Source organism: Heptranchias perlo, chromosome 36 (assembly GCF_035084215.1).
Source record: "Heptranchias perlo isolate sHepPer1 chromosome 36, sHepPer1.hap1, whole genome shotgun sequence".
NCBI lineage: Eukaryota > Metazoa > Chordata > Chondrichthyes > Hexanchiformes > Hexanchidae > Heptranchias > Heptranchias perlo.
The window spans coordinates 24,879,661-24,902,654 of record NC_090360.1 but is presented as its reverse complement, the minus strand read 5'-3'; the positions used below and the strand labels follow the sequence as shown (position 1 = coordinate 24,902,654).

Here is a 22,994-nt window from a genome sequence, read left to right as displayed (position 1 = left end):
GACCCACCTTGAGCACTGTGTCCAGTTCTGGTCAGACCCACCTTGAGCACTGTGTCCAGTTCTGGTCAGACCCATCTTGAGCACTGTGTCCAGTTCTGGTCAGACCCACCTTGAGCACTGTGTCCAGTTCTGGTCAGACCCATCTTGAGCACTGTGTCCAGTTCTGGTCAGACCCACCTTGAGCACTGTGTCTAGTTCTGGTCAGACCCACCTTGAGCACTGTGTCCAGTTCTGGTCAGACCCACCTTGTGCACTGTGTCCAATTCTGGTCAGACACATCTTGAGCACTGTGTCCAGTTCTGGTGAGACCCACCTTGAGCACTGTGTCCAGTTCTGGTCAGACTGCAGCTTGAGCACTGTCTCCAGTTCTGGTCAGACCCACCTTGAGCAGTGTGTCCAGTTCTGGTCAGACCCATCTTGAGCACTGTGTCCAGTTCTGGTCAGACCCACCTTGAGCACTGTGTCCAGTCCTGGTTAGACCCACCTTGAGCACTGTGTCCTGTTCTGGTCAGACCCACCTCGAACACTGTGTCCAGTTCTGGTCAGACCCACCTTGAGCACTGTGTCCAGTCCTGGTCAGACCCACCTTGAGCACTGTGTCCAGTTCTGGTCAGACCCCCCTTGAACAGTGTATCCAGTTCTGGTCAGACCCACCTTGAGCACTGTGTCCAGTTCTGGTCAGACCCAACTTGAGCACTGTGACCTGTTCTGGTCAAACCCACTTCGAACACTGTGTCCAGTTCTGGTCAGACCCACCTTGAGCACTGTGTCCAGTTCTGGTCAGACTGCACCTTGAGCACTGTGTCCAGTTCTGGTCAGACCCATCTTGAGCACTGTGTCCAGTTCTGGTCAGACCCACCTTGAGCACTGTGTCCAGTTCTGGTCAGACCCACCTTGAGCACTTTGTCCAGTTCAGGTCAGATCCACCTTGAGCACTATGTCCAGTTCTGGTCAGACCCATCTTGAGCACTGTTTCCAGTTCTGGTCAGACCCACCTTGAGCACTGTGTCCAGTTCTGGTCAGACCCACCTTGAGCACTGTGTCCAGTTCTGGTCAGATCCACCTTGAGCACTATGTCCAGTTCTGGTCAGACCCACCTTGAGCACTGTGTCCAGTTCTGGTCAGACCACACCTCAAGTACTGTGTCCAGTTCTGGTCAGACCCACCTTGAGCACTGTGTCCAGTTCTGGTCAGACCACACCTCAAGTACTGTGTCCAGTTCTGGTCAGACCCACCTTGAGCACTGTGTCTAGTTCTGGTCAGACTCATCTTGAGCACTGTGTCCAGATCTGGTCAGACCTATCTTGAGCACTGTGTCCAGTTCTGGTCAGACCCACCTTGTGCACTGTGTCCAATTCTGGTCAGACCCATCTTGAGCACTGTGTCCAGTTCTGATTAGACCCACCTTGAGCACTGTGTCCAGTTCTGGTCAGACTGCAGCTTGAGCACTGTCTCCAGTTCTGGTCAGACCCATCTTAAGCACTGTGTCCAGTTCTGGTCAGACCCACCTTGAGCACTGTGTCCAGTCCTGGTCAGACCCACCTTGAGCACTGTGTCCAGTCCTGGTCAGACCCACCTTGAGCAGTGTGTCCAGTTCTGGTCAGACCCACCTTGAGCAGTTTGTCCAGTTCTGGTCAGACCCACCTTGAGCAGTGTGTCCAGTCCTGGTCAGACCCACCTTGAGCACTGTGTCCAGTTCTGGTCAGATCCACCTTGAGCACTATGTCCAGTTCTGGTCAGACCACACCTCAAGTACTGTGTCCAGTTCTGGTCAGACCCACCTTGAGCACTGTGTCCAGTTCTGGTCAGACCCATCTTGAGCACTGTGTCCAGTTCTGGTCAGACCCACCTTGAGCACTGTGTCTAGTTCTGGTCAGACCCACCTTGAGCACTGTGTCCAGTTCTGGTTAGACTGCAGCTTGAGCACTGTGTCCAGTTCTGGTCAGACCCACCTTCAGCAGTGTGTCCAGTTCTGGTCAGACCCATCTTGAGCACTGTGTCCAGTTCTGGTCAGACCCACCTTGAGCACTGTGTCCAGTCCTGGTCAGACCCACCTTGAGCACTGTGTCCAGTCCTGGTCAGACCCACCTTGAGCACTATGTCCAGTTCTGGTCAGAAACACCTTGAGCACTGTGTCCTGTTCTGGTCAGACGACCTCGAACACTGTGTCCAGTTCTGGTCAGACCCACCTTGAGCAGTGTGTCCAGTTCTGGTCAGACCCACCTCGAACACTGTGTCCAGTTCTGGTCAGACCCACCTTGAGCAGTTTGTCCAGTTCTGGTCAGACCCACCTTGAGCACTATGTCCAGTCCTGGTCAGACCACACCTCAAGTACTGTGTCCAGTTCTGGTCAGACCCACCTTGAGCACTGTGTCCAGTTCTGGTCAGACCCATCTTGAGCACTGTGTCCAGTTCTGGTCAGACCCACCTTGAGCACTGTGTCTAGTTCTGGTCAGACCCACCTTGAGCACTGTGTCCAGTTCTGGTCAGACTGCAGCTTGAGCACTGTCTCCAGTTTTGGTCAGACCCACCTTGAGCACTGTGTCCAGTCCTGGTCAGACCTACCTTGAGCACTGTGTCCAGTCCTGGTCAGACCCACCTTGAGCACTGTGTCCAGTTCTGGTCAGACCCACCTTGAGCAGTTTGTCCAGTTCTGGTCAGACCCACCTTGAGCAATGTGTCCAGTTCTGGTCAGACCCACCTTGAGCAGTGTGTCCAGTTCTGGTCAGACCCACCTCGAACTCTGTGTCCAGTTCTGGTCAGACCCACCTTGAGCACTGTGTCCAGTTCTGGTCAGACCCACCTTGAGCACTGTGTCTAGTTCTGGTCAGACCCACCTTGAGCACTGTGTCCAGTTCTGGTCAGACTGCAGCTTGAGCACTGTCTCCAGTTCTGGTCAGACCCACCTTGAGCACTGTGTCCAGTCCTGGTCAGACCTACCTTGAGCAGTGTATCCAGTTCTGGTCAGATCCACCTTGAGCACTGTGTCCAATTCTGGTCAGATCCACCTTGAGCACTGTGTCCAGTTCTGGTCAGATCCACCTTGAGCACTATGTCCAGTTCTGGTCAGACCCATCTTGAGCACTGTTTCCAGTTCTGGTCAGACCACACCTCAAGTACTGTGTCCAGTTCTGGTCAGACCCACCTTGAGCACTGTGTCTCGTTCTGGTCAGACCCATCTTGAGCACTGTGTCCAGTTCTGGTCAGACCCACCTTGAGCACTGTGTCCAGTTCTGGTCAGACCCATCTTGAGCACTGTGTCCAGTTCTGGTCAGACCCACCTTGAGCACTGTGTCCAGTTCTGGTCAGACCCACCTTGTGCACTGTGTCCAATTCTGGTCAGACACATCTTGAGCACTGTGTCCAGTTCTGGTGAGACCCACCTTGAGCACTGTGTCCAGTTCTGGTCAGACTGCAGCTTGAGCACTGTCTCCAGTTCTGGTCAGACCCACCTTGAGCAGTGTGTCCAGTTCTGGTCAGACCCATCTTGAGCACTGTGTCCAGTTCTGGTCAGACCCACCTTGAGCACTGTGTCCAGTCCTGGTTAGACCCACCTTGAGCACTGTGTCCAGTTCTGGTCAGACCCACCTTGAGCAGTTTGTCCAGTTCTGGTCAGACCCACCTTGAGCACTGTGTCCTGTTCTGGTCAGACCCACCTCGAACACTGTGTCCAGTTCTGGTCAGACCCACCTTGAGCACTGTGTCCAGTCCTGGTCAGACCCACCTTGAGCACTGTGTCCAGTTCTGGTCAGACCCCCCTTGAACAGTGTATCCAGTTCTGGTCAGACCCACCTTGAGCACTGTGTCCAGTTCTGGTCAGACCCAACTTGAGCACTGTGACCTGTTCTGGTCAGACCCACTTCGAACACTGTGTCCAGTTCTGGTCAGACCCACCTTGAGCACTGTGTCCAGTTCTGGTCAGACTGCACCTTGAGCACTGTGTCCAGTTCTGGTCAGACCCATCTTGAGCACTGTGTCCAGTTCTGGTCAGACCCACCTTGAGCACTGTGTCCAGTTCTGGTCAGACCCACCTTGAGCACTTTGTCCAGTTCAGGTCAGATCCACCTTGAGCACTATGTCCAGTTCTGGTCAGACCCATCTTGAGCACTGTTTCCAGTTCTGGTCAGACCCACCTTGAGCACTGTGTCCAGTTCTGGTCAGACCCACCTTGAGCACTGTGTCCAGTTCTGGTCAGATCCACCTTGAGCACTATGTCCAGTTCTGGTCAGACCCACCTTGAGCACTGTGTCCAGTTCTGGTCAGACCACACCTCAAGTACTGTGTCCAGTTCTGGTCAGACCCACCTTGAGCACTGTGTCCAGTTCTGGTCAGACCACACCTCAAGTACTGTGTCCAGTTCTGGTCAGACCCACCTTGAGCACTGTGTCTAGTTCTGGTCAGACTCATCTTGAGCACTGTGTCCAGATCTGGTCAGACCTATCTTGAGCACTGTGTCCAGTTCTGGTCAGACCCACCTTGTGCACTGTGTCCAATTCTGGTCAGACCCATCTTGAGCACTGTGTCCAGTTCTGGTGAGACCCACCTTGAGCACTGTGTCCAGTTCTGGTCAGACTGCAGCTTGAGCACTGTCTCCAGTTCTGGTCAGACCCATCTTGAGCACTGTGTCCAGTTCTGGTCAGACCCACCTTGAGCACTGTGTCCAGTCCTGGTCAGACCCACCTTGAGCACTGTGTCCAGTCCTGGTCAGACCCACCTTGAGCAGTGTGACCAGTTCTGGTCAGACCCACCTTGAGCAGTTTGTCCAGTTCTGGTCAGACCCACCTTGAGCAGTGTGTCCAGTCCTGGTCAGACCCACCTTGAGCACTGTGTCCAGTTCTGGTCAGATCCACCTTGAGCACTATGTCCAGTTCTGGTCAGACCACACCTCAAGTACTGTGTCCAGTTCTGGTCAGACCCACCTTGAGCACTGTGTCCAGTTCTGGTCAGACCCATCTTGAGCACTGTGTCCAGTTCTGGTCAGACCCACCTTGAGCACTGTGTCTAGTTCTGGTCAGACCCACCTTGAGCACTGTGTCCAGTTCTGGTTAGACTGCAGCTTGAGCACTGTCTCCAGTTCTGGTCAGACCCACCTTGAGCAGTGTGTCCAGTTCTGGTCAGACCCATCTTGAGCACTGTGTCCAGTTCTGGTCAGACCCACCTTGAGCACTGTGTCCAGTCCTGGTCAGACCCACCTTGAGCACTGTGTCCAGTTCTGGTCAGAAACACCTTGAGCACTGTGTCCTGTTCTGGTCAGACCCACCTCGAACACTGTGTCCAGTTCTGGTCAGACCCACCTTGAGCAGTGTGTCCAGTTCTGGTCAGACCCACCTCGAACACTGTGTCCAGTTCTGGTCAGACCCACCTTGAGCAGTTTGTCCAGTTCTGGTCAGACCCACCTTGAGCACTATGTCCAGTCCTGGTCAGACCACACCTCAAGTACTGTGTCCAGTTCTGGTCAGACCCACCTTGAGCACTGTGTCCAGTTCTGGTCAGACCCATCTTGAGCACTGTGTCCAGTTCTGGTCAGACCCACCTTGAGCACTGTGTCTAGTTCTGGTCAGACCCACCTTGAGCACTGTGTCCAGTTCTGGTCAGACTGCAGCTTGAGCACTGTCTCCAGTTCTGGTCAGACCCACCTTGAGCACTGTGTCCAGTCCTGGTCAGACCTACCTTGAGCACTGTGTCCAGTTCTGGTCAGACCCACCTTGAGCAGTTTGTCCAGTTCTGGTCAGACCCACCTTGAGCAATGTGTCCAGTTCTGGTCAGACCCACCTTGAGCAGTGTGTCCAGTTCTGGTCAGACCCACCTCGAACTCTGTGTCCAGTTCTGGTCAGACCCACCTTGAGCACTGTGTCCAGTTCTGGTCAGACCCACCTTGAGCACTGTGTCTAGTTCTGGTCAGACCCACCTTGAGCACTGTGTCCAGTTCTGGTCAGACTGCAGCTTGAGCACTGTCTCCAGTTCTGGTCAGACCCACCTTGAGCACTGTGTCCAGTCCTGGTCAGACCTACCTTGAGCAGTGTGTCCAGTTCTGGTCAGATCCACCTTGAGCACTGTGTCCAGTTCTGGTCAGATCCACCTTGAGCACTGTGTCCAGTTCTGGTCAGATCCACCTTGAGCACTATGTCCAGTTCTGGTCAGACCCATCTTGAGCACTGTTTCCAGTTCTGGTCAGACCACACCTCAAGTACTGTGTCCAGTTCTGGTCAGACCCACCTTGAGCACTGTGTCCAGTTCTGGTCAGACCCACCTTGAGCACTGTGTCCAGTTCTGGTCAGATCCACCTTGAGCACTATGTCCAGTTCTGGTCAGACCCATCTTGAGCACTGTTTCCAGTTCTGGTCAGACCACACCTCAAGTACTGTGTCCAGTTCTGGTCAGACCCACCTTGAGCACTGTGTCCAGTTCTGGTCAGACCCACCTTGAGCACTGTGTCTCGTTCTGGTCAGACCCATCTTGAGCACTGTGTCCAGTTCTGGTCAGACCCACCTTGAGCACTGTGTCCAGTTCTGGTCAGACCCATCTTGAGCACTGTGTCCAGTTCTGGTCAGACCCACCTTGAGCACTGTGTCTAGTTCTGGTCAGACCCACCTTGAGCACTGTGTCCAGTTCTGGTCAGACCCACCTTGTGCACTGTGTCCAATTCTGGTCAGACACATCTTGAGCACTGTGTCCAGTTCTGGTGAGACCCACCTTGAGCACTGTCTCCAGTTCTGGTCAGACCCACCTTGAGCAGTGTGTCCAGTTCTGGTCAGACCCATCTTGAGCACTGTGTCCAGTTCTGGTCAGACCCACCTTGAGCACTGTGTCCAGTCCTGGTTAGACCCACCTTGAGCACTGTGTCCAGTTCTGGTCAGACCCACCTTGAGCAGTTTGTCCAGTTCTGGTCAGACCCACCTTGAGCACTGTGTCCTGTTCTGGTCAGACCCACCTCGAACAGTGTGTCCAGTTCTGGTCAGACCCACCTTGAGCACTGTGTCCAGTCCTGGTCAGACCCACCTTGAGCACTATGTCCAGTTCTGGTCAGACCCCCCTTGAACAGTGTATCCAGTTCTGGTCAGACCCACCTTGAGCACTGTGTCCAGTTCTGGTCAGACCCACCTTGAGCACTGTGACCTGTTCTGGTCAGACCCACTTCGAACACTGTGTCCAGTTCTGGTCAGACCCACCTTGAGCACTGTGTCCAGTTCTGGTCAGACTGCACCTTGAGCACTGTGTCCAGTTCTGGTCAGACCCATCTTGAGCACTGTGTCCAGTTCTGGTCAGACCCACCTTGAGCACTGTGTCCAGTTCTGGTCAGACCCACCTTGAGCACTTTGTCCAGTTCAGGTCAGATCCACCTTGAGCACTATGTCCAGTTCTGGTCAGACCCACCTTGAGCACTGTTTCCAGTTCTGGTCAGACCCACCTTGAGCACTGTGTCCAGTTCTGGTCAGAGCCACCTTGAGCACTGTGTCCAGTTCTGGTCAGATCCACCTTGAGCACTATGTCCAGTTCTGGTCAGACCCACCTTGAGCACTGTGTCCAGTTCTGGTCAGACCACACCTCAAGTACTGTGTCCAGTTCTGGTCAGACCCACCTTCAGCACTGTGTCCAGTTCTGGTCAGACCACACCTCAAGTACTGTGTCCAGTTCTGGTCAGACCCACCTTGAGCACTGTGTCTAGTTCTGGTCAGACTCATCTTTAGCACTGTGTCCAGATCTGGTCAGACCTATCTTGAGCACTGTGTCCAGTTCTGGTCAGACCCACCTTGTGCACTGTGTCCAATTCTGGTCAGACCCATCTTGAGCACTGTGTCCAGTTCTGGTGAGACCCACCTTGAGCAGTGTGTCCAGTTCTGGTCAGACCCACCTTGAGCAGTTTGTCCAGTTCTGGTCAGACCCACCTTGAGCAGTGTGTCCAGTCCTGGTCAGACCCACCTTGAGCACTGTGTCCAGTTCTGGTCAGATCCACCTTGAGCACTATGTCCAGTTCTGGTCAGACCACACCTCAAGTACTGTGTCCAGTTCTGGTCAGACCCACCTTGAGCACTGTGTCCAGTTCTGGTCAGACCCATCTTGAGCACTGTGTCCAGTTCTGGTCAGACCCACCTTGAGCACTGTGTCTAGTTCTGGTCAGACCCACCTTGAGCACTGTGTCCAGTTCTGGTTAGACTGCAGCTTGAGCACTGTCTCCAGTTCTGGTCAGACCCACCTTGAGCAGTGTGTCCAGTTCTGGTCAGACCCATCTTGAGCACTGTGTCCAGTTCTGGTCAGACCCACCTTGAGCACTGTGTCCAGTCCTGGTCAGACCCACCTTGAGCACTGTGTCCAGTCCTGGTCAGACCCACCTTGAGCAGTGTGTCCAGTTCTGGTCAGACCCACCTTGAGCACTGTGTCTAGTTCTGGTCAGACCCACCTTGAGCACTGTGTCCAGTTCTGGTTAGACTGCAGCTTGAGCACTGTCTCCAGTTATGGTCAGACCCACCTTGAGCAGTGTGTCCAGTTCTGGTCAGACCCATCTTGAGCACTATGTCCAGTTCTGGTCAGACCCACCTTGAGCACTGTGTCCTGTTCTGGTCAGACCCACCTCGAACACTGTGTCCAGTTCTGGTCAGACCCACCTTGAGCAGTGTGTCCAGTTCTGGTCAGACCCACCTCGAACACTGTGTCCAGTTCTGGTCAGACCCACCTTGAGCAGTTTGTCCAGTTCTGGTCAGACCCACCTTGAGCACTATGTCCAGTCCTGGTCAGACCACACCTCAAGTACTGTGTCCAGTTCTGGTCAGACCCACCTTGAGCACTGTGTCCAGTTCTGGTCAGACCCATCTTGAGCACTGTGTCCAGTTCTGGTCAGACCCACCTTGAGCACTGTGTCTAGTTCTGGTCAGACCCACCTTGAGCACTGTGTCCAGTTCTGGTCAGACTGCAGCTTGAGCACTGTCTCCAGTTCTGGTCAGACCCACCTTGAGCACTGTGTCCAGTCCTGGTCAGACCTACCTTGAGCACTGTGTCCAGTCCTGGTCAGACCCACCTTGAGCACTGTGTCCAGTTCTGGTCAGACCCACCTTGAGCAGTGTGTCCAGTTCTGGTCAGACCCACCTCGAACTCTGTGTCCAGTTCTGGTCAGACCCACCTTGAGCACTGTGTCCAGTTCTGGTCAGACTCCATTTGTTTTAAAGTGGTCAGGCATTAAGAATGCTCTGAGCCTGAGATTGCAATGCTTTTTTTCTCTTTTATATGAAGGTGCTGATTGCCACATTCCTTGTGAGCAAAGTTCCTTGGGGCAGGTAAGGGTGCTCCATAAACATCCCTCAAACTGGAGGACTGAAGCAGTGAGGTTTCATATACTGAGACACTACCAGCTCAGGGTTGAGGAGTGGTGCCATTGTCCATTGCTATAAGTAAAATTATGGCTTATGAAATATAGTCAGTTTTCTAAACTTTCCTACACAAATGCTACCGAACCACCACTGTCATGTAATTTGTGTTATTTTCTCTTATTTTTTACAGAGGCAGGAAGATTCAACACAAAGAATGTTATCATTTCATTAACTTTTCTCTTCTGTTTCTGCCTTTATCATTCTGTGCCCATATGTCTATTTTTCCTTCCTCCCTTCTGTCTCCCTCGTTGTTACTCTGTCACCCTAGCAGCCACTAGTTCTCTTCTCTCTCTCGATTCTTTGTTCTTGACTTGCTCTCTCTATTTCTACCTTTTTTCTTTCTTTCTCACGCAATCCTAATTGTTACACAATGGAGAAAGGTAATTGCATGTCAGCTATTTTTAGAATCATGAAATGATACAGCACAGAAGGAGGCCATTCGACCCATCGGGCCTGTGCCGGCTCTTTGAAAGAGCTATCCAATCAGTCCCACTCCTTCGCTCTTTCCCCATAGCCCTGCAAATTTCTCCTTTCATGTATTTATCCAATCCCCTTTTGATAATTATTATTGAATCTGCTTCCACCGCCCTTTTAGGCAGCGCATTCCAGATCATCACAACTCACTGCGTAAAAAAAATGTCTCCTCATCATCCCCGTGGCTTTTTTTGCCAATTATCTTAAATCTGAGTCCTCTGGTTACTGACCCTCCTGCCACTGGAAACAGTTTCTCTCAATCTACTCTCTCAAAACCCCTCATGATTTTGAGCACCTCTATTAAATCTCATAGTATCATGGTAGGCACGTTCCCCTCCAAGTCACACACCATCCCGACTTGGAAATATATCGCCGTTCCTTCATCGTCACTGGGTCAAAATCCTGGAACTCCCTTCCTAACAGCACTGTGGGAGAACCGTCACCACACGGACTGCAGCGGTTCAAGAAGGCGGCTCACCACCACCTTCTCAAGGGCAATTAGGGATGGGCAATAAATGCCGGCCTCGCCAGCGATGCCCACATCCCATGAACGAATAAAAAAAAGCACAGGGGGAGGCCATTCGGCCCATCGTGCCTGTGCCAGCTCTTTGAAAGAGCTATCCAATTAGTCCCATTTTGCCCTCTGCTCTTTCCCCACAGCCATTATGGGGGCTTGTAGTAGTAGTACTTCTGTTGTAATATTAATATAATAAATCCAAATGGGAATTCAGGAGAAACTTCTTTATCCTGTTGGGCCAAATGGCCTGTTTCTGTGCTGTGCCTGTGCTTTATTCTATGTAATGTATAAATATAGATATATATATATTATGTTATATATACAAGTTGTCGTTGTGAAAGGGGCTGAAGCAGCAACAAATGCCCAGACTTTTTGCCCCCTGCTCAGGAACAGAAGCGAAAACAGGCACAGGTGCAGTTTGGACATTGCAACAAAACATTAACCAGGACAGAGAGCCCGGCACCTTTTAGGGGGAGTGAGTGGCAAAGCAGGAGACAAACCCCACCAAACTTTTATTGGAAAGAGATGCAGAAAGTCTGTCCTGTCTTTGTCTCTCTCCCAACTTTCCTCCCTCTCTACTTTGTAACTGGGGATTTTGTTTGTCAGTGGTATTTGCTGAGAGATTGCCTGTGTAACAGAATGAGTGAGTGAATGAGTGTGTGTGAGGGAGCTCTGGGCTCTTGCTGTGCCCTTTTAATCGCTTGCTTTTGTTTTTAATCAATTCCTTTTCTCTCTCCCTTAACCTTCTCTGCTCTAAGGAGAACAATTCCAGCATCTCCAGTCTCTCCACATAACTGGTACCATTCTCGTCTGCACCCTCTCCAAGGCCTTCACATCCTTCCTTAAAGCCTGGTGCCCAGAATTGGACACAATATTCCAGTTGGGGTCTAACCAGTGTTTTATAAAGGTTTAGTATAAATTCCTTGCTTTTGTACTCGATGCCTCTATTTATAAAACCAAGGATCCTGTATGCTTTTTTAACAGCTTTATCAACTTGTCCTGCCACCTTCAAAGATATTCACCCCCAGGTCTCTGTGTTCCTATAAACCAATTAAAATTTTACCATTTAATTTATATTGCTTCTCCTCATTTTTCCTTGCAAAATTCCTCACTTCACACTGCTCTGCATTAACTTTCATCTGCCATGTGTTTGCGCGTTTCACCAGTCTGTCTATGTCCTCCTGAAGTTCTCTGCTACCTCCTCCTTTACTATAACATTAGCAACATCCTCTTCTTTTGTGAAGACAGATGCAAAGTTCTCATTCAGTACCTCAGCCATGCTCTCTGCCTCCACAAGAAGATTTCCATTTTGGTCCTTAATCAGCCCACCTGTTCTTTGACTATCCTTTTACGCTTTATATGTTCCTAAAAGACTTTAGTGTTCCATCTTATGTTACCACTAATCTTTCTCATACTCTCTCTTTGCCCCTCTTATTTCCTTTTATAGATTCCTCTATACTTTCTGTATTCGGCCTGGTTCTCTACTGTATTATGAACCTATCATTTATCATAAGCCTCCTTTTTCTGTTTCAGTTTAACCTCAATTTCTTTAATCGTCCAGGGAGCTCTATCTTTGGATGCCCTGCCTTTCCCCCTCGTGGGAATGTGTCTACTCTGTACCCGAACTGTCTCCTCTTTGAAGGCCTCCCATTGCTCATTTACTGTTTTACCTGCCAATTTTTGATTTCAAACCACCTGAGCCAGATGGCTTTTCAACTCACTGAAATTAGTTCTCTTCCATTTGAGTATTTTCACATTTGATTGTTCCTTGTCCTTTTCCATAACTACTCCAAACCTAGTGATATTGTGATCACTGTTTCCCAAATACTCCCCCACTGAAACATACTCCACCTGCCCCACTTCATTCCCCAGAACTAGATCCAGGACTGCTTCCTGCTTCATTGGGCTGGAAACACACTGATCAAGAAAGTTCTCTTGTACACATTTCAGGAATTCCTCCCCTTCTTTGTCCTTTACACTGTTATTTTCCCAGTCTATATTAGGATCATTGAAGTCCCCCATTATCATTGCTGTATTGTTCTTGCAGCTTTCTGAAATTTGCCTGCAAATTTTCTCCTCTATCTCCTTCCCATTATTTGGTGACCTATAGTAAACACCTAGCAGTGTAACAACTCCTGTTCTGGTCCTTAATTCTACCTAAATAGATTCCGTCTTTGAACCCTCAAGTATATCATCCTGTTCCAGTGCTATAACAGTATCTTTGATCAATACTGCCACCCGACCCCCCCCCGCGTCTTTTTTTTCCTTCCCTATCTTGTGCCTGCAGCTCACCAACCTTCTTTACCACGCTATGTGCATAAACCCATCTGAGCCTGCCTCGCATTTCCCTCTGATCAGTCCTATTTCTGGGTTAATCTTTATTCGAATGCTGTTTGTGTCTCCCAGTCCACTGTGCACCTTGTTTCTCCTTACTGATGCTTCATCCTGGTGCCTCTCCCCCAGCCAAATTAGTTAAGACCCTCCACCACAGCACTAGTTAACATCCCTGCTAGGACATTGGTCCCAGCTCTGTTGAGGTGCAACCTGTCCACTTATACAGGTTCCTCCTGCCCCAGGTCTGGTCCCAGTGTCCCAGGAATGTAAAGCCTTAGATGAGAATGTATGCGATTCTGGATCTCTCACATATTTCAATGTTTTGCGTATAGAATGCATGTGTGCTAATTGTCCCATTTACCTGCTGCTACATTTTGGACATTACACTTCAGCACTGACTCGTCATGAGCGATGCCACAGAAGATCTGTTCGTTTCATATCAAAGTAATTCATTTCTACCCATACAGCTTCCCTTTCAATTGTCCCTCGATGTACAGCTTTGTTCACTTTCATATTAATACAATCTGCTTTAAGATTCTATGAAATTCAAGAGACAGAACTCTAGATGTCTTATTTCCAAATCAGTGTGTTTGTGAATTGCCATCTAAGCAGCAGACTCTCAATCTCCTCACCACTGTACTGACCCCTCAGTCGCCCTGACCGGTGTCCCTCAGTCGCCCTGACAGGTGTCCCTCAGTCGCCCTGACCGGTGTCCCTCAGTCGCCCTGACAGGTGTCCCTCAGTCGCCCTGACCGGTGTCCCTCAGTCGCCCTGACCGGTGTCCCTCAGTCGCCCTGACCGGTGTCCCTCAGTCGCCCTGACCGGTGTCCCTCAGTCGCCCTGACAGGTGTCCCTCAGTCGCCCTGACCGGTGTCCCTCAGTCGCCCTGACCGGTGTCCCTCAGTCGCCCTGACCGGTGCCCCTCAGTCGCCCTGACCGGTGTCCCTCAGTCGCCCTGACCGGTGTCCCTCAGTCGCCCTGACCGGTGTCCCTCAGTCGCCCTGACCGGTGTCCCTCAGTCGCCCTGACCGGTGTCCCTCAGTCACCCTGACCGGTGTCCCTCAGTCGCCCTGACCGGTGTCCCTCAGTCATACACACAAATGCGCACATTTATACAGATGTGTGCCAACACACGCACACACGGATGTAAATGCACACTTACAGAATCACGCGCACACACTGATGCACAAATGTACACTTGCAAACACACGGACACACACTCACACACATAGAGCCCACAGACATGCGCACGCACTCAAATAGAGGCACGCAGGAACACAGACTCCCGCACTCAAACACACAGACGTGGGCACACAGATGCACACACACATACATAGACACATATGCATGCACACAGACATGTGCATGCACAGCAGCACACACGTAGACACATAAACACAGACGCACGCGCTGACACTGCAAGGAGCACACACACAGACACTTGCACACATACACGCACATACACAGATGTACATAAGAACATAAGAACATAAGAAATTGGAGCAGGAGTAGGCCAATCGGCCCCTCGAGCCTGCTCCGCCATTCAATAAGATCATGGCTGATCTGATCCCAACCACAAATCTAAAGAACACAAGAAGTCGGAGCAGGACCCGGCCACATAGCCCCTGGGCCCTCTCCGCCACCCACAGGGCATTGACCGATCCGAACTCAGCTTCATGTCCAATTTCCTGCCCGCTCCCCATAACCCCTAATTCCCTTTACTTCGAGGAAACTGTCTATTTCTGTTTTAAATTTATCTAATGATGTAGCTTCCACAGCTTCCTGGGGCAGCAAATTCCACAGACCTACCACCCTCTGAGTGAAGAAGTTTCTCCTCATCTCAGTTTTGAAAGAGCAGCCCCTTATTCTAAGATTATGCCCCCTAGTTCTAGTTTCACCCATCTTTGGGAACATCCTTACTGCATCCACCCGATCAAGACCCTTCACAATCTTATATGTTTCAATAAGATCGCCTCTCATTCTTCTGAACTCCAATGAGTAGAGTCCCAATCTACTCAACCTCTCCTCATATGTCCGCCCCCTCATCCCCGGGATTAACTGAGTGAACCTTCTTTGTACTGCCTCGAGAGCAAGTATGTCTTTTCTTAAGTATGGAGACCAAAACTGTATGCAGTATTCCAGGTGCGGTCTCACCAATACCTTATATAACTGCAGCAATACCTCCTTGTTTTTATATTCTATCCCCCTAGCAATAAAAGCCAACATTCCGTTGGCTTTCTTGATCACCTGCTGCACCTGCATACCAACTTTTTGATTTTCTTGCACTAGGACCCCCAGATCCCTTTGTACTGCAGTACTTTCCAGTCTCTCGCCATTAAGAAAATAACTTGCTCTCTGATTTTTCCTGCCAAAGTGCATAACCTCACATTTTCCAATATTATATTGCATCTGCCAAATCTCCGCCCACTCACCCAGCCTGTCTATATCCCCTTGCAGGTTTTTTATGTCCTCCTCACTCTCTACTTTCCCTCCCATCTTTGTATCATCTGCAAATTTTGATATGTTGCACTCGGTCCCCTCCTCCAAATCGTTAATATAGATTGTAAAGAGTTGGGGACCCAGCACCGACCCCTGTGGAACACCACTGGTTACTGGTTGCCAGTCCGAAAATGAACCATTTATCCCAACTCTCTGCTTCCTGTTCGATAACCAATCCTCCACCCATGCCAGAATATTACCCCCAATCCCGTGATTTTTTATCTTAAGTAATAATCTTTTATGTGGCACCTTGTCGAATGCCTTCTGGAAGTCTAAATACACTACGTCCACTGGTTCCCCTTTATCCACCCTATACGTTATATCCTCGAAGAACTCAAGCAAATTTGTCAGACATGACTTCCCCTTCATAAAGCCATGCTGACTTTGTCCTATTAAATTATGCTTATCTAAATGTTCCGTTACTGTCTCCTTAATAATAGACTCCAAAATTTTACCCACCACAGATGTTAAGCTAACTGGCCTATAATTTCCAGCCTTCTGCCTACTACCCTTTTTAAATAACGGTGTTACATTAGCAGTTTTCCAATCTGCCGGGACCTCTCCTGAGTCCAGGGAATTTTGGAAAACTATCACCAAAGCATCCACAATCCCTACTGCCACTTCCCTCAAGACCCTAGGATGGAAGCCATCAGGTCCAGGGGATTTATCCGCCTTGAGTCCCACACACTGATGCACGTATATACACACATACTCACAGAGGCATGCATACTCAAACACACGTACACATACAGACACACAGGCGCACATGTACACAGGTACACACAGACACACATACTGACACATGGAGGAACACACACTGACATGCGCACACATGCAGAGATGCGCATACACATGCATGCACAGTCACAAGCACGCACGTACACAGATGTGCACACACACACTGGCATGCATACACACATAGACGCACGCATATACACATACACACAGACGTGCACGCACACACACAGATATTTGCACTCACACTGATGCGTGCAGTCTCAGACGCACGCATACACATATAGACGAGCGCACACGCATACAGGCACGCATACACACAGGCGTGTGTACACACACAGATGCACACACGGACATGCGCACACACACAGATGCGCGCACTCACACACAGACGCATACATACACACAGATGTGCACATACACAGATTCATGCATGCACACACAGGCGCAAGCACACACACGTACGAGCAGACATGTGTTTGTGCCCACACAGGCCTGTGTGCACACACACAGGCGAGCATACACACAGATGTGTGCGCACACACAGGTACGCATACACACACACACACGCATATACACACAGTCATGTGCACACAGACTGATGCACGTGTACATGGGCATATGCGCACACAGGCGCTCACACATACACATATGCATGCACACAGATGTGTGCACGCGCAGCAGCACACACATAGACATGTGCACACTCATACAGGTACGCATTCACAAGTGGGCAAACGCACACATGCACACACATACACAGATGTGCAGACACACACAGATGTGTGTGCACACATACATACTGTCCCTGTGAATATTGTGTGTATATGGAATTGTTTACATGCCGTGTATATGGAATTGTTTACATACTGTCTCTGCGTATACTGTGTGCATATAGAGTTGTTTACATGATTATATCCAAAGTGGTAATAATCCAAACTGAAATATGTTCCTTGAAGGTGAGGTTCAAAGCTCAGACCTTCAACCTGTGCAGCAGCAAACTATCCAATGCACTCAGAGCATGGGCACTGGGAATACTGCAGTGTGTCCGTCCCTTCAGAATATCAGAGGTGATGTGAATATTACTGTCCAGGCCTCGGGCGACTCTCAACGTAAGTAAATCCCGTTTGTTCTCTCACCTGTAGTTCCCATGGGGGAGGTTTTCTGCCCTGATGGAAGTGGTTGTTAGTGTGGGTCTGTGCTGGAAGTTGCTGGGCAAGCCGGACCCTTCCTCTTCCAGGGTACTCGAGCCTCCGTACAGGCCCGAGAAATAGTTCAGCAAAGAGCAGTAGAGATCCCGCAGTCTGGGAGAGACATAAAGAACAGCAAAGGGATACAAAGAAAGTGGTAAAATCTGCAAAAAGGGAATATGAGAAAAGATTTGGGAGAGATATCAAGGGTTTTTACAAATATATTAAGTGAAAGAGGGTGGCTGATGGTAATGTGGGCTCCTTACTGACAGACACAGGAAATACTGTAATTCAAAATCAGGAAATGGCAGACTTGCTAAATACTTACTTCACGGGAGAGGAGGAAGATAAAATACCAGAGACGTGAGAAGTATAAATAAATCAAGGGGAACAACTGACCAGATTCAACATAAGTAAAAACATGGTAATGGAGAAAATAATGAGACTAAAGATAGACAAATCTCCAGGACCTGATGGTTTCCACCCCAGGGTATTAAAAGAGCAAATTGTAGCTGCTTTAATCATGATCTTCCAAAACTCTTTCAATTCAGAAATTGTCCCCTTAGATTGGAAAACTGCCAGTATCACTCCATTATTTAAGAAGGGTAAGCCAATTCCATTCACTCCATGTGATGTCAAGAAACGGCTGAGTGCACCGAATACAGCAAAGGCTATGGCTCCGACAACATCCCGGCTGTAATGCTGAAAACTTGTGCTCCAGAAGTAGTCGCGCCTCTAGCCAAACATTTCCACTCTGGCATCTACCCGACAATGTGGAAAATTGCCCAGGTATGACCTGTCCATAAAAAGAAGGACAAATCCAATCTGGCCAATTACCGCCCCATCAGTCTACTCTCAATCATCAGCAAAGTGATGAAAGATGTCGTCGACAGTGCTATCAATCGGCACTTACTCACCAGTAACCTGCTCACCGATGCTCAGTTTGGGTTCCGCCAGGACCACTCGGCTCCAGACCTCATTACAGCCTTGGTTCAAACATGGACAAAAGAGCTGAATTCCAGAGGTGAGGTGAGAGTGACTGCCCTTGACATCAAGGCAGCATTTGACCGAGTGTGGCACCAAGGAGCCCGAGTAAAATTGAAGTTAATGGGAATCAGGGGGAAAACTCTCCAGTGGCTGGAGTCATACCTAGCACAAAGGAAGATGGTAGTGGTTGTTGGAGGCCAATCATCTCAGCCCCAGGGCATTGCTGCAGGAGTTCCTCAGGGCAGTGTCCTAGTCCCAACCATCTTCAGCTGCTTCATCAATGACCTTCCCTCCATCATAAGGTCAGAAATGGGGATGTTCACTGATGATTGCACAGTGTTCAGTTCCATTCACAACCCCTCAGATAATGAAGCAGTCCGTGCCCGCATGCAGCAAGACCTGGACAACATCCAGGCTTGGGCTGATAATTGGCAAGTAACATTCGCACCAGACAAGTGCCCGGCAATTACCATCTCCAACAAGAGAGAGTCTAACCACCTCCCCTTGGCATTCAATGGCATTACCATCGCCGAATCCCCCACCATCAACATCCTAGAGGTCACCATTGACCAGAAACTTAACTGGACCAGCCACATAAAAACTGTGGCTACAAGAGCAGGTCAGAGGCTGGGTATTCTGCGGCAAGTGACTCACCTCCTGACTCCCCAAAGCCTTTCCACCATCTACAAGGCACAAGTCAGGAGTGTGATGGAATACTCTCCACTTGCCTGGATGAGTGCAGCTCCAACAACACTCAAGAAGCTCAACATCACCCAGTTCAAAGCGGCCTGCTTGATTGGCACCCCATCCACCACCCTAAACATTCACTCCCTTCACCACCGGCGCACTGTGGCTGCAGTGTGTACCATCCACAGGATGCACTGCAGCAACTCACCAAGGCTTCTTCCACAGCACCTCCCAAACCCGCGACCTCTACCACCTAGAAGGACAAGGGCAGCAGACACATGGGAACAACACCACCTGCACATTCCCCTCCAAGTCACACACCATCCCGACTTGGAAATATATCGCCGTTCCTTCATCGTGGCTGGGTCAAAATCCTGGCACTCCCTTCCTAACAGCACTGTGGGAGAACCATCACCACACGGATTGCAGCGGTTCAAGAAGGCGGCTCACCACCACCTTCTCAAGGGCAATTAGGGATGGGCAATAAATGCCGGCCTCGCCAGCGACGCCCACATCCCATGAACGAATAAAAAAAATCTTCCAATCTTCCTTCGACACTGGGTGGTGCCAGAGGACTGGAGAATTGCAAATGTTACACCCTTGTTCAAAAGAGGGTGTAAGGATAAACCCAGCAACTACAGGCCAGTCAGTTTAACCTCGGTGGTGAGGAACCTTTTAGAAATGATAATGCAGTGCAAAATTACTAGTCACTTAGATAAGTGTGGATTAATAAAGGAAAACCAGCATGGATTCGTTAAAGGCAATTGGTGTTTAACTAACTTGATTGATTTTTTTTGATGAGGTAACAGAGGCGGTTGATGAGGGTAATACGGTTGATGTGGTGTATATGGACTTTCAAAAGGCGTTTGATAAATTGAAGCCGACAGAATAAAAGGGGCAGTGGCAGCATGGATACAAAATTGGCCAAGTGACAGGAAACAGAGAGTAGTGGTGATCGGTTGTTTTTCGTACTAGAGGAAGGTATACAGGGGTCAGTACTAGGACCACTGCTTTTCTTGATATGTATTACTGACTTGGACTTGGGTATACAGGACACAATTTCAAAATTTGCAGATGATACAAAACTTGCAAGTGTAGTAAACAATGAGAAGGATAGTAATGGACTTCAAGAGAATATGGACAGGCTGGTGGAATGGGTGGACACGTGGCAGATGAAATTTAATGCAGAGAAGTGTGAAGTGATACATTTTGGCAGGTAGAACGAGGACAGGCAAGATAAATTAATGGTACAATTCCAAAGGGGGTGCAGGAACAGAGAGATCTGGGGGTATATGTGCACAAATCTTTGAAGGTGGCAGGACAGGTTGAGAAAGTGGTTGAAAAACATATGAGATCCTGGGCTTTATAAATAGAGGCATAGAGTACAAAAGCAAGGCAGTTATGTTGAACCTTTATTAAACACTGGTTTGGCCAAAGTTGGAGTATTGTGTCCAATTCTGGGCACCGCACTTTAGGGAGGATGTGAAGGCCTTAGAGAGGGTGCAGAAAAAAATTACTAGAATGGCTTCAGGGATGAGGGACTTCAGTTATGTGAATAGACTGGAGAAGCTGGGATTGTTCTCCTTAGAGCAGAGAAGGTTAAATGGAGATTTGATAGAGGTGTTCAAAATCATGAAGGGTTTTGATAGAGTAAATAAAGAGAAACTGTTCCCATTGGTGGAAGGGTCGAGAACCAGAGGACACAGATTTAAGATGATTGGCAAAAGAACCGAAGGCGACATGATGATAAAGTTTTTTACGCAGCGAGTAGTTATGATCTGGAAAGTGCTCCCTGAAAGGGTGGTGGAAGCAGATAACCTTCAAAAAGGAATTGGATAAATACTTGAAGGGAAAAAATATGCAGGGCTATGGGGAAAGAGCGGGGGACTGGGACTAACTGGACTGCTCTTACAAAGAGCCGGCACGGGCTCGGTGGGCCGAATGGCCTCCTTCTGTGCTGTAACGATTCTATGATTCTGTAGTTGGTTTGGGGTTAGGGGTAGGTTGCTGTGATGGATGGTTTGGAGTGAGGATTGGTGTGAAGGTTGGGTTGGGTTTAGAGTTAGGATTGGTGTGATGTTTAGAGCTAGGAATAAGGTTGGAGTTAGGGACAGGGGTAAGTTTAGTGGTAGGGTTATGAGTAGGGTTAGAGTTAGTATTGGAGTGGTGACTAGGTTGGGGTTAGGGGTAGGATTGGTGTGCTTGTGTTAGAAGGATTTTGTTAGGATTAGGATTGGTGTCATGGTTGGGGTTGTGGTTAGAATTGGTGTGATTATTGAATTGGGATGAGGATTGGGGTGATGGTTGTGTTGGGATTAGGGCTAGGATTTGTTTAGGGTTGTTATTAGGGTCAGAGTTAGGGTTAGTATTGGTATGATGGTTGGGTTGAGGTTAATGGTAGGATCAGGGTTAGGGTTATGATTGGTGTGATGGTTTAGTTTGGGTTAGGATTGGTGTGAAGGTTGGGGTTAGGGTTGTGATATGGCCAGGGGTAGGGTTAGAGGTAGGATTTGTGTGATGTTTGGGGTTTGGGGTTGGGTTAGAATTAAGGTTAAGGTTACAGTTAGGGGTGGGATTAGTGTGGTCGATACTGGAGCCTGTTTGTTCTGCGACGCATCTAGTATCACTGAATGAGGGATGAGTGGTTATGGATGTGGCATCACCTCAGGAGATATCTCTATCATCTGAGCTTGCAACTCCTTTTCCCCTGCTGCAGGGCCCTCCTTCTGAATGTCCAGAATGTGTAATTACCAGGTTACTTGGCAGCATTGAGGTTGTTGAAGCCCTGCTTTCATGGTTTTGTCGATCTGGACCCAACATGATGACTTTAGACAAGACAGACTAATGTAGATTGGAGTCCAAGAACTTTAGAGTCCCAGTCAGACAATTAATTAAGGAAATATGCCTAATCTCAGGACCTTGATCAATGGGATCTCTGGTGCAGAAGGCCCTTTAGTAAAAGTGCTCCCCATGGTAACCTGCAGCTGGGTCAGGCAGTTATGCAGCGTAGATGCATCATGCATCAATGCCCAGTAACTATTCAGGCTGTTTGGTGCACACTCAAGTGCTCCATGAACTTTGTGAGGTTTTGTGCTCGGCAGTTGAAGGAGTCCTCAAGCTAGCCTTCCAGCCAGCAGATTGCGGGTCGTCCAGTGCCACCTACACTTGCTCCTCCTCACTTGTGTTATGTGCTTTACTCCATGGTGTCTCCTGTATCGCACTAACTAACGTCCTGCACACCACAGGAGTGGATGAATCTATGAGGCTCTCCTGGCAGGCCTCCCACCTTGCACCCTCCGTAAACGTCAGCTCACCCAAAACTCTGCTGCCCGTATCCTAACTCGCACCAAGTCCCGTTCTCCCATCACCCCTGTGCTCACTGACCTACATTGGCTCCCGGTCCAGCAACGGGATTTTAAAATTCTCATCCTTGTTTTCAAATCCCTCCATGACCTCACCCCTCCCTATCTCTGTAACCTCCTCCAGCGTACAATCCTCTGAGATCTCTGCGCTCCTCCAAATCTGGCCTCTTGCGCATCTCCAATTTTTTTTATTCATTTACGGGATGTGGGCGTTGCTGGCAAGGCCAGCATTTATTGCCCATCCCTAATTGCCCTTGAGAAGGTGGTGGTGAGCCACCTTCTTGAACTGCTGCAGTCCGTGTGGTGAAGGTTCTCCCACAGTGCTGTTAGGAAGGGAGTTCTAGGATTTTGACCCAGCGACGATGAAGGAACGGCGATATATTTCCAAGTCAGGATAGTGTGTGACTTGGAGGGGAACGTGCAGGTGGTGGTGTTCCCATACGCCTGCATCGCAATTTTCATCACTCCACCATTGGTGGCCGTGCCTTCAGCTGCCTAGGCCCTCAACTCTGGAAATCCCTCCCTAAACCTCTCTGCCTCTCTGTCCTCCTTTGAGATGCTCCTTAAAACCTACCTTTTTGACCAAGCTTTTGGTCTCCTGTCCTAATATCTCCTTATGTGGCTCAGTGTCAAATTTTGTTTGATAATCTCTCCTGTGAAGTGCCTTGGGATGTTTTACTATGTTAAAGGCACTATATAAAAGCAATGTTTGCACTGTAGACGTTCTATGTCACTCACACTGTAGGTGTGAGTGACATAGAACGTCTACAGTGCAAACATTGGGCTCTGAGTTTGGCGCAGCCCTCTGACCTCACCCTCTCCCACTCCCCCTATTGTCCCCTACTGA

The 22,994-nt window shown here is 49.4% G+C and overlaps 1 protein-coding gene across 5 annotated transcripts in view; it reads left to right on the top strand.

Annotated features, from left to right (window-relative positions):
* The window catches only part of LOC137304213 (NLR family CARD domain-containing protein 3-like), an 87,213-nt gene that overhangs the window by 2,008 nt on the left and 62,211 nt on the right, over positions 1 to 22,994 (top strand). For 3 of the 5 annotated variants that reach the window (XR_010958529.1, XM_067972779.1, XM_067972782.1), the window contains exon 1: positions 16,824 to 17,033. Coding sequence is in view for 4 of the 5 variants with exons in the window: in XM_067972779.1 (XP_067828880.1) it covers positions 16,868 to 17,033 (166 nt within the window). In the remaining variant the exon portion in view is untranslated. Of the gene's footprint in view, positions 1 to 9,492; positions 9,743 to 16,823; positions 17,034 to 22,994 lie in introns of those variants that run through there. The other 2 variants (XM_067972780.1, XM_067972781.1) reach the window with 1 other exon arrangement.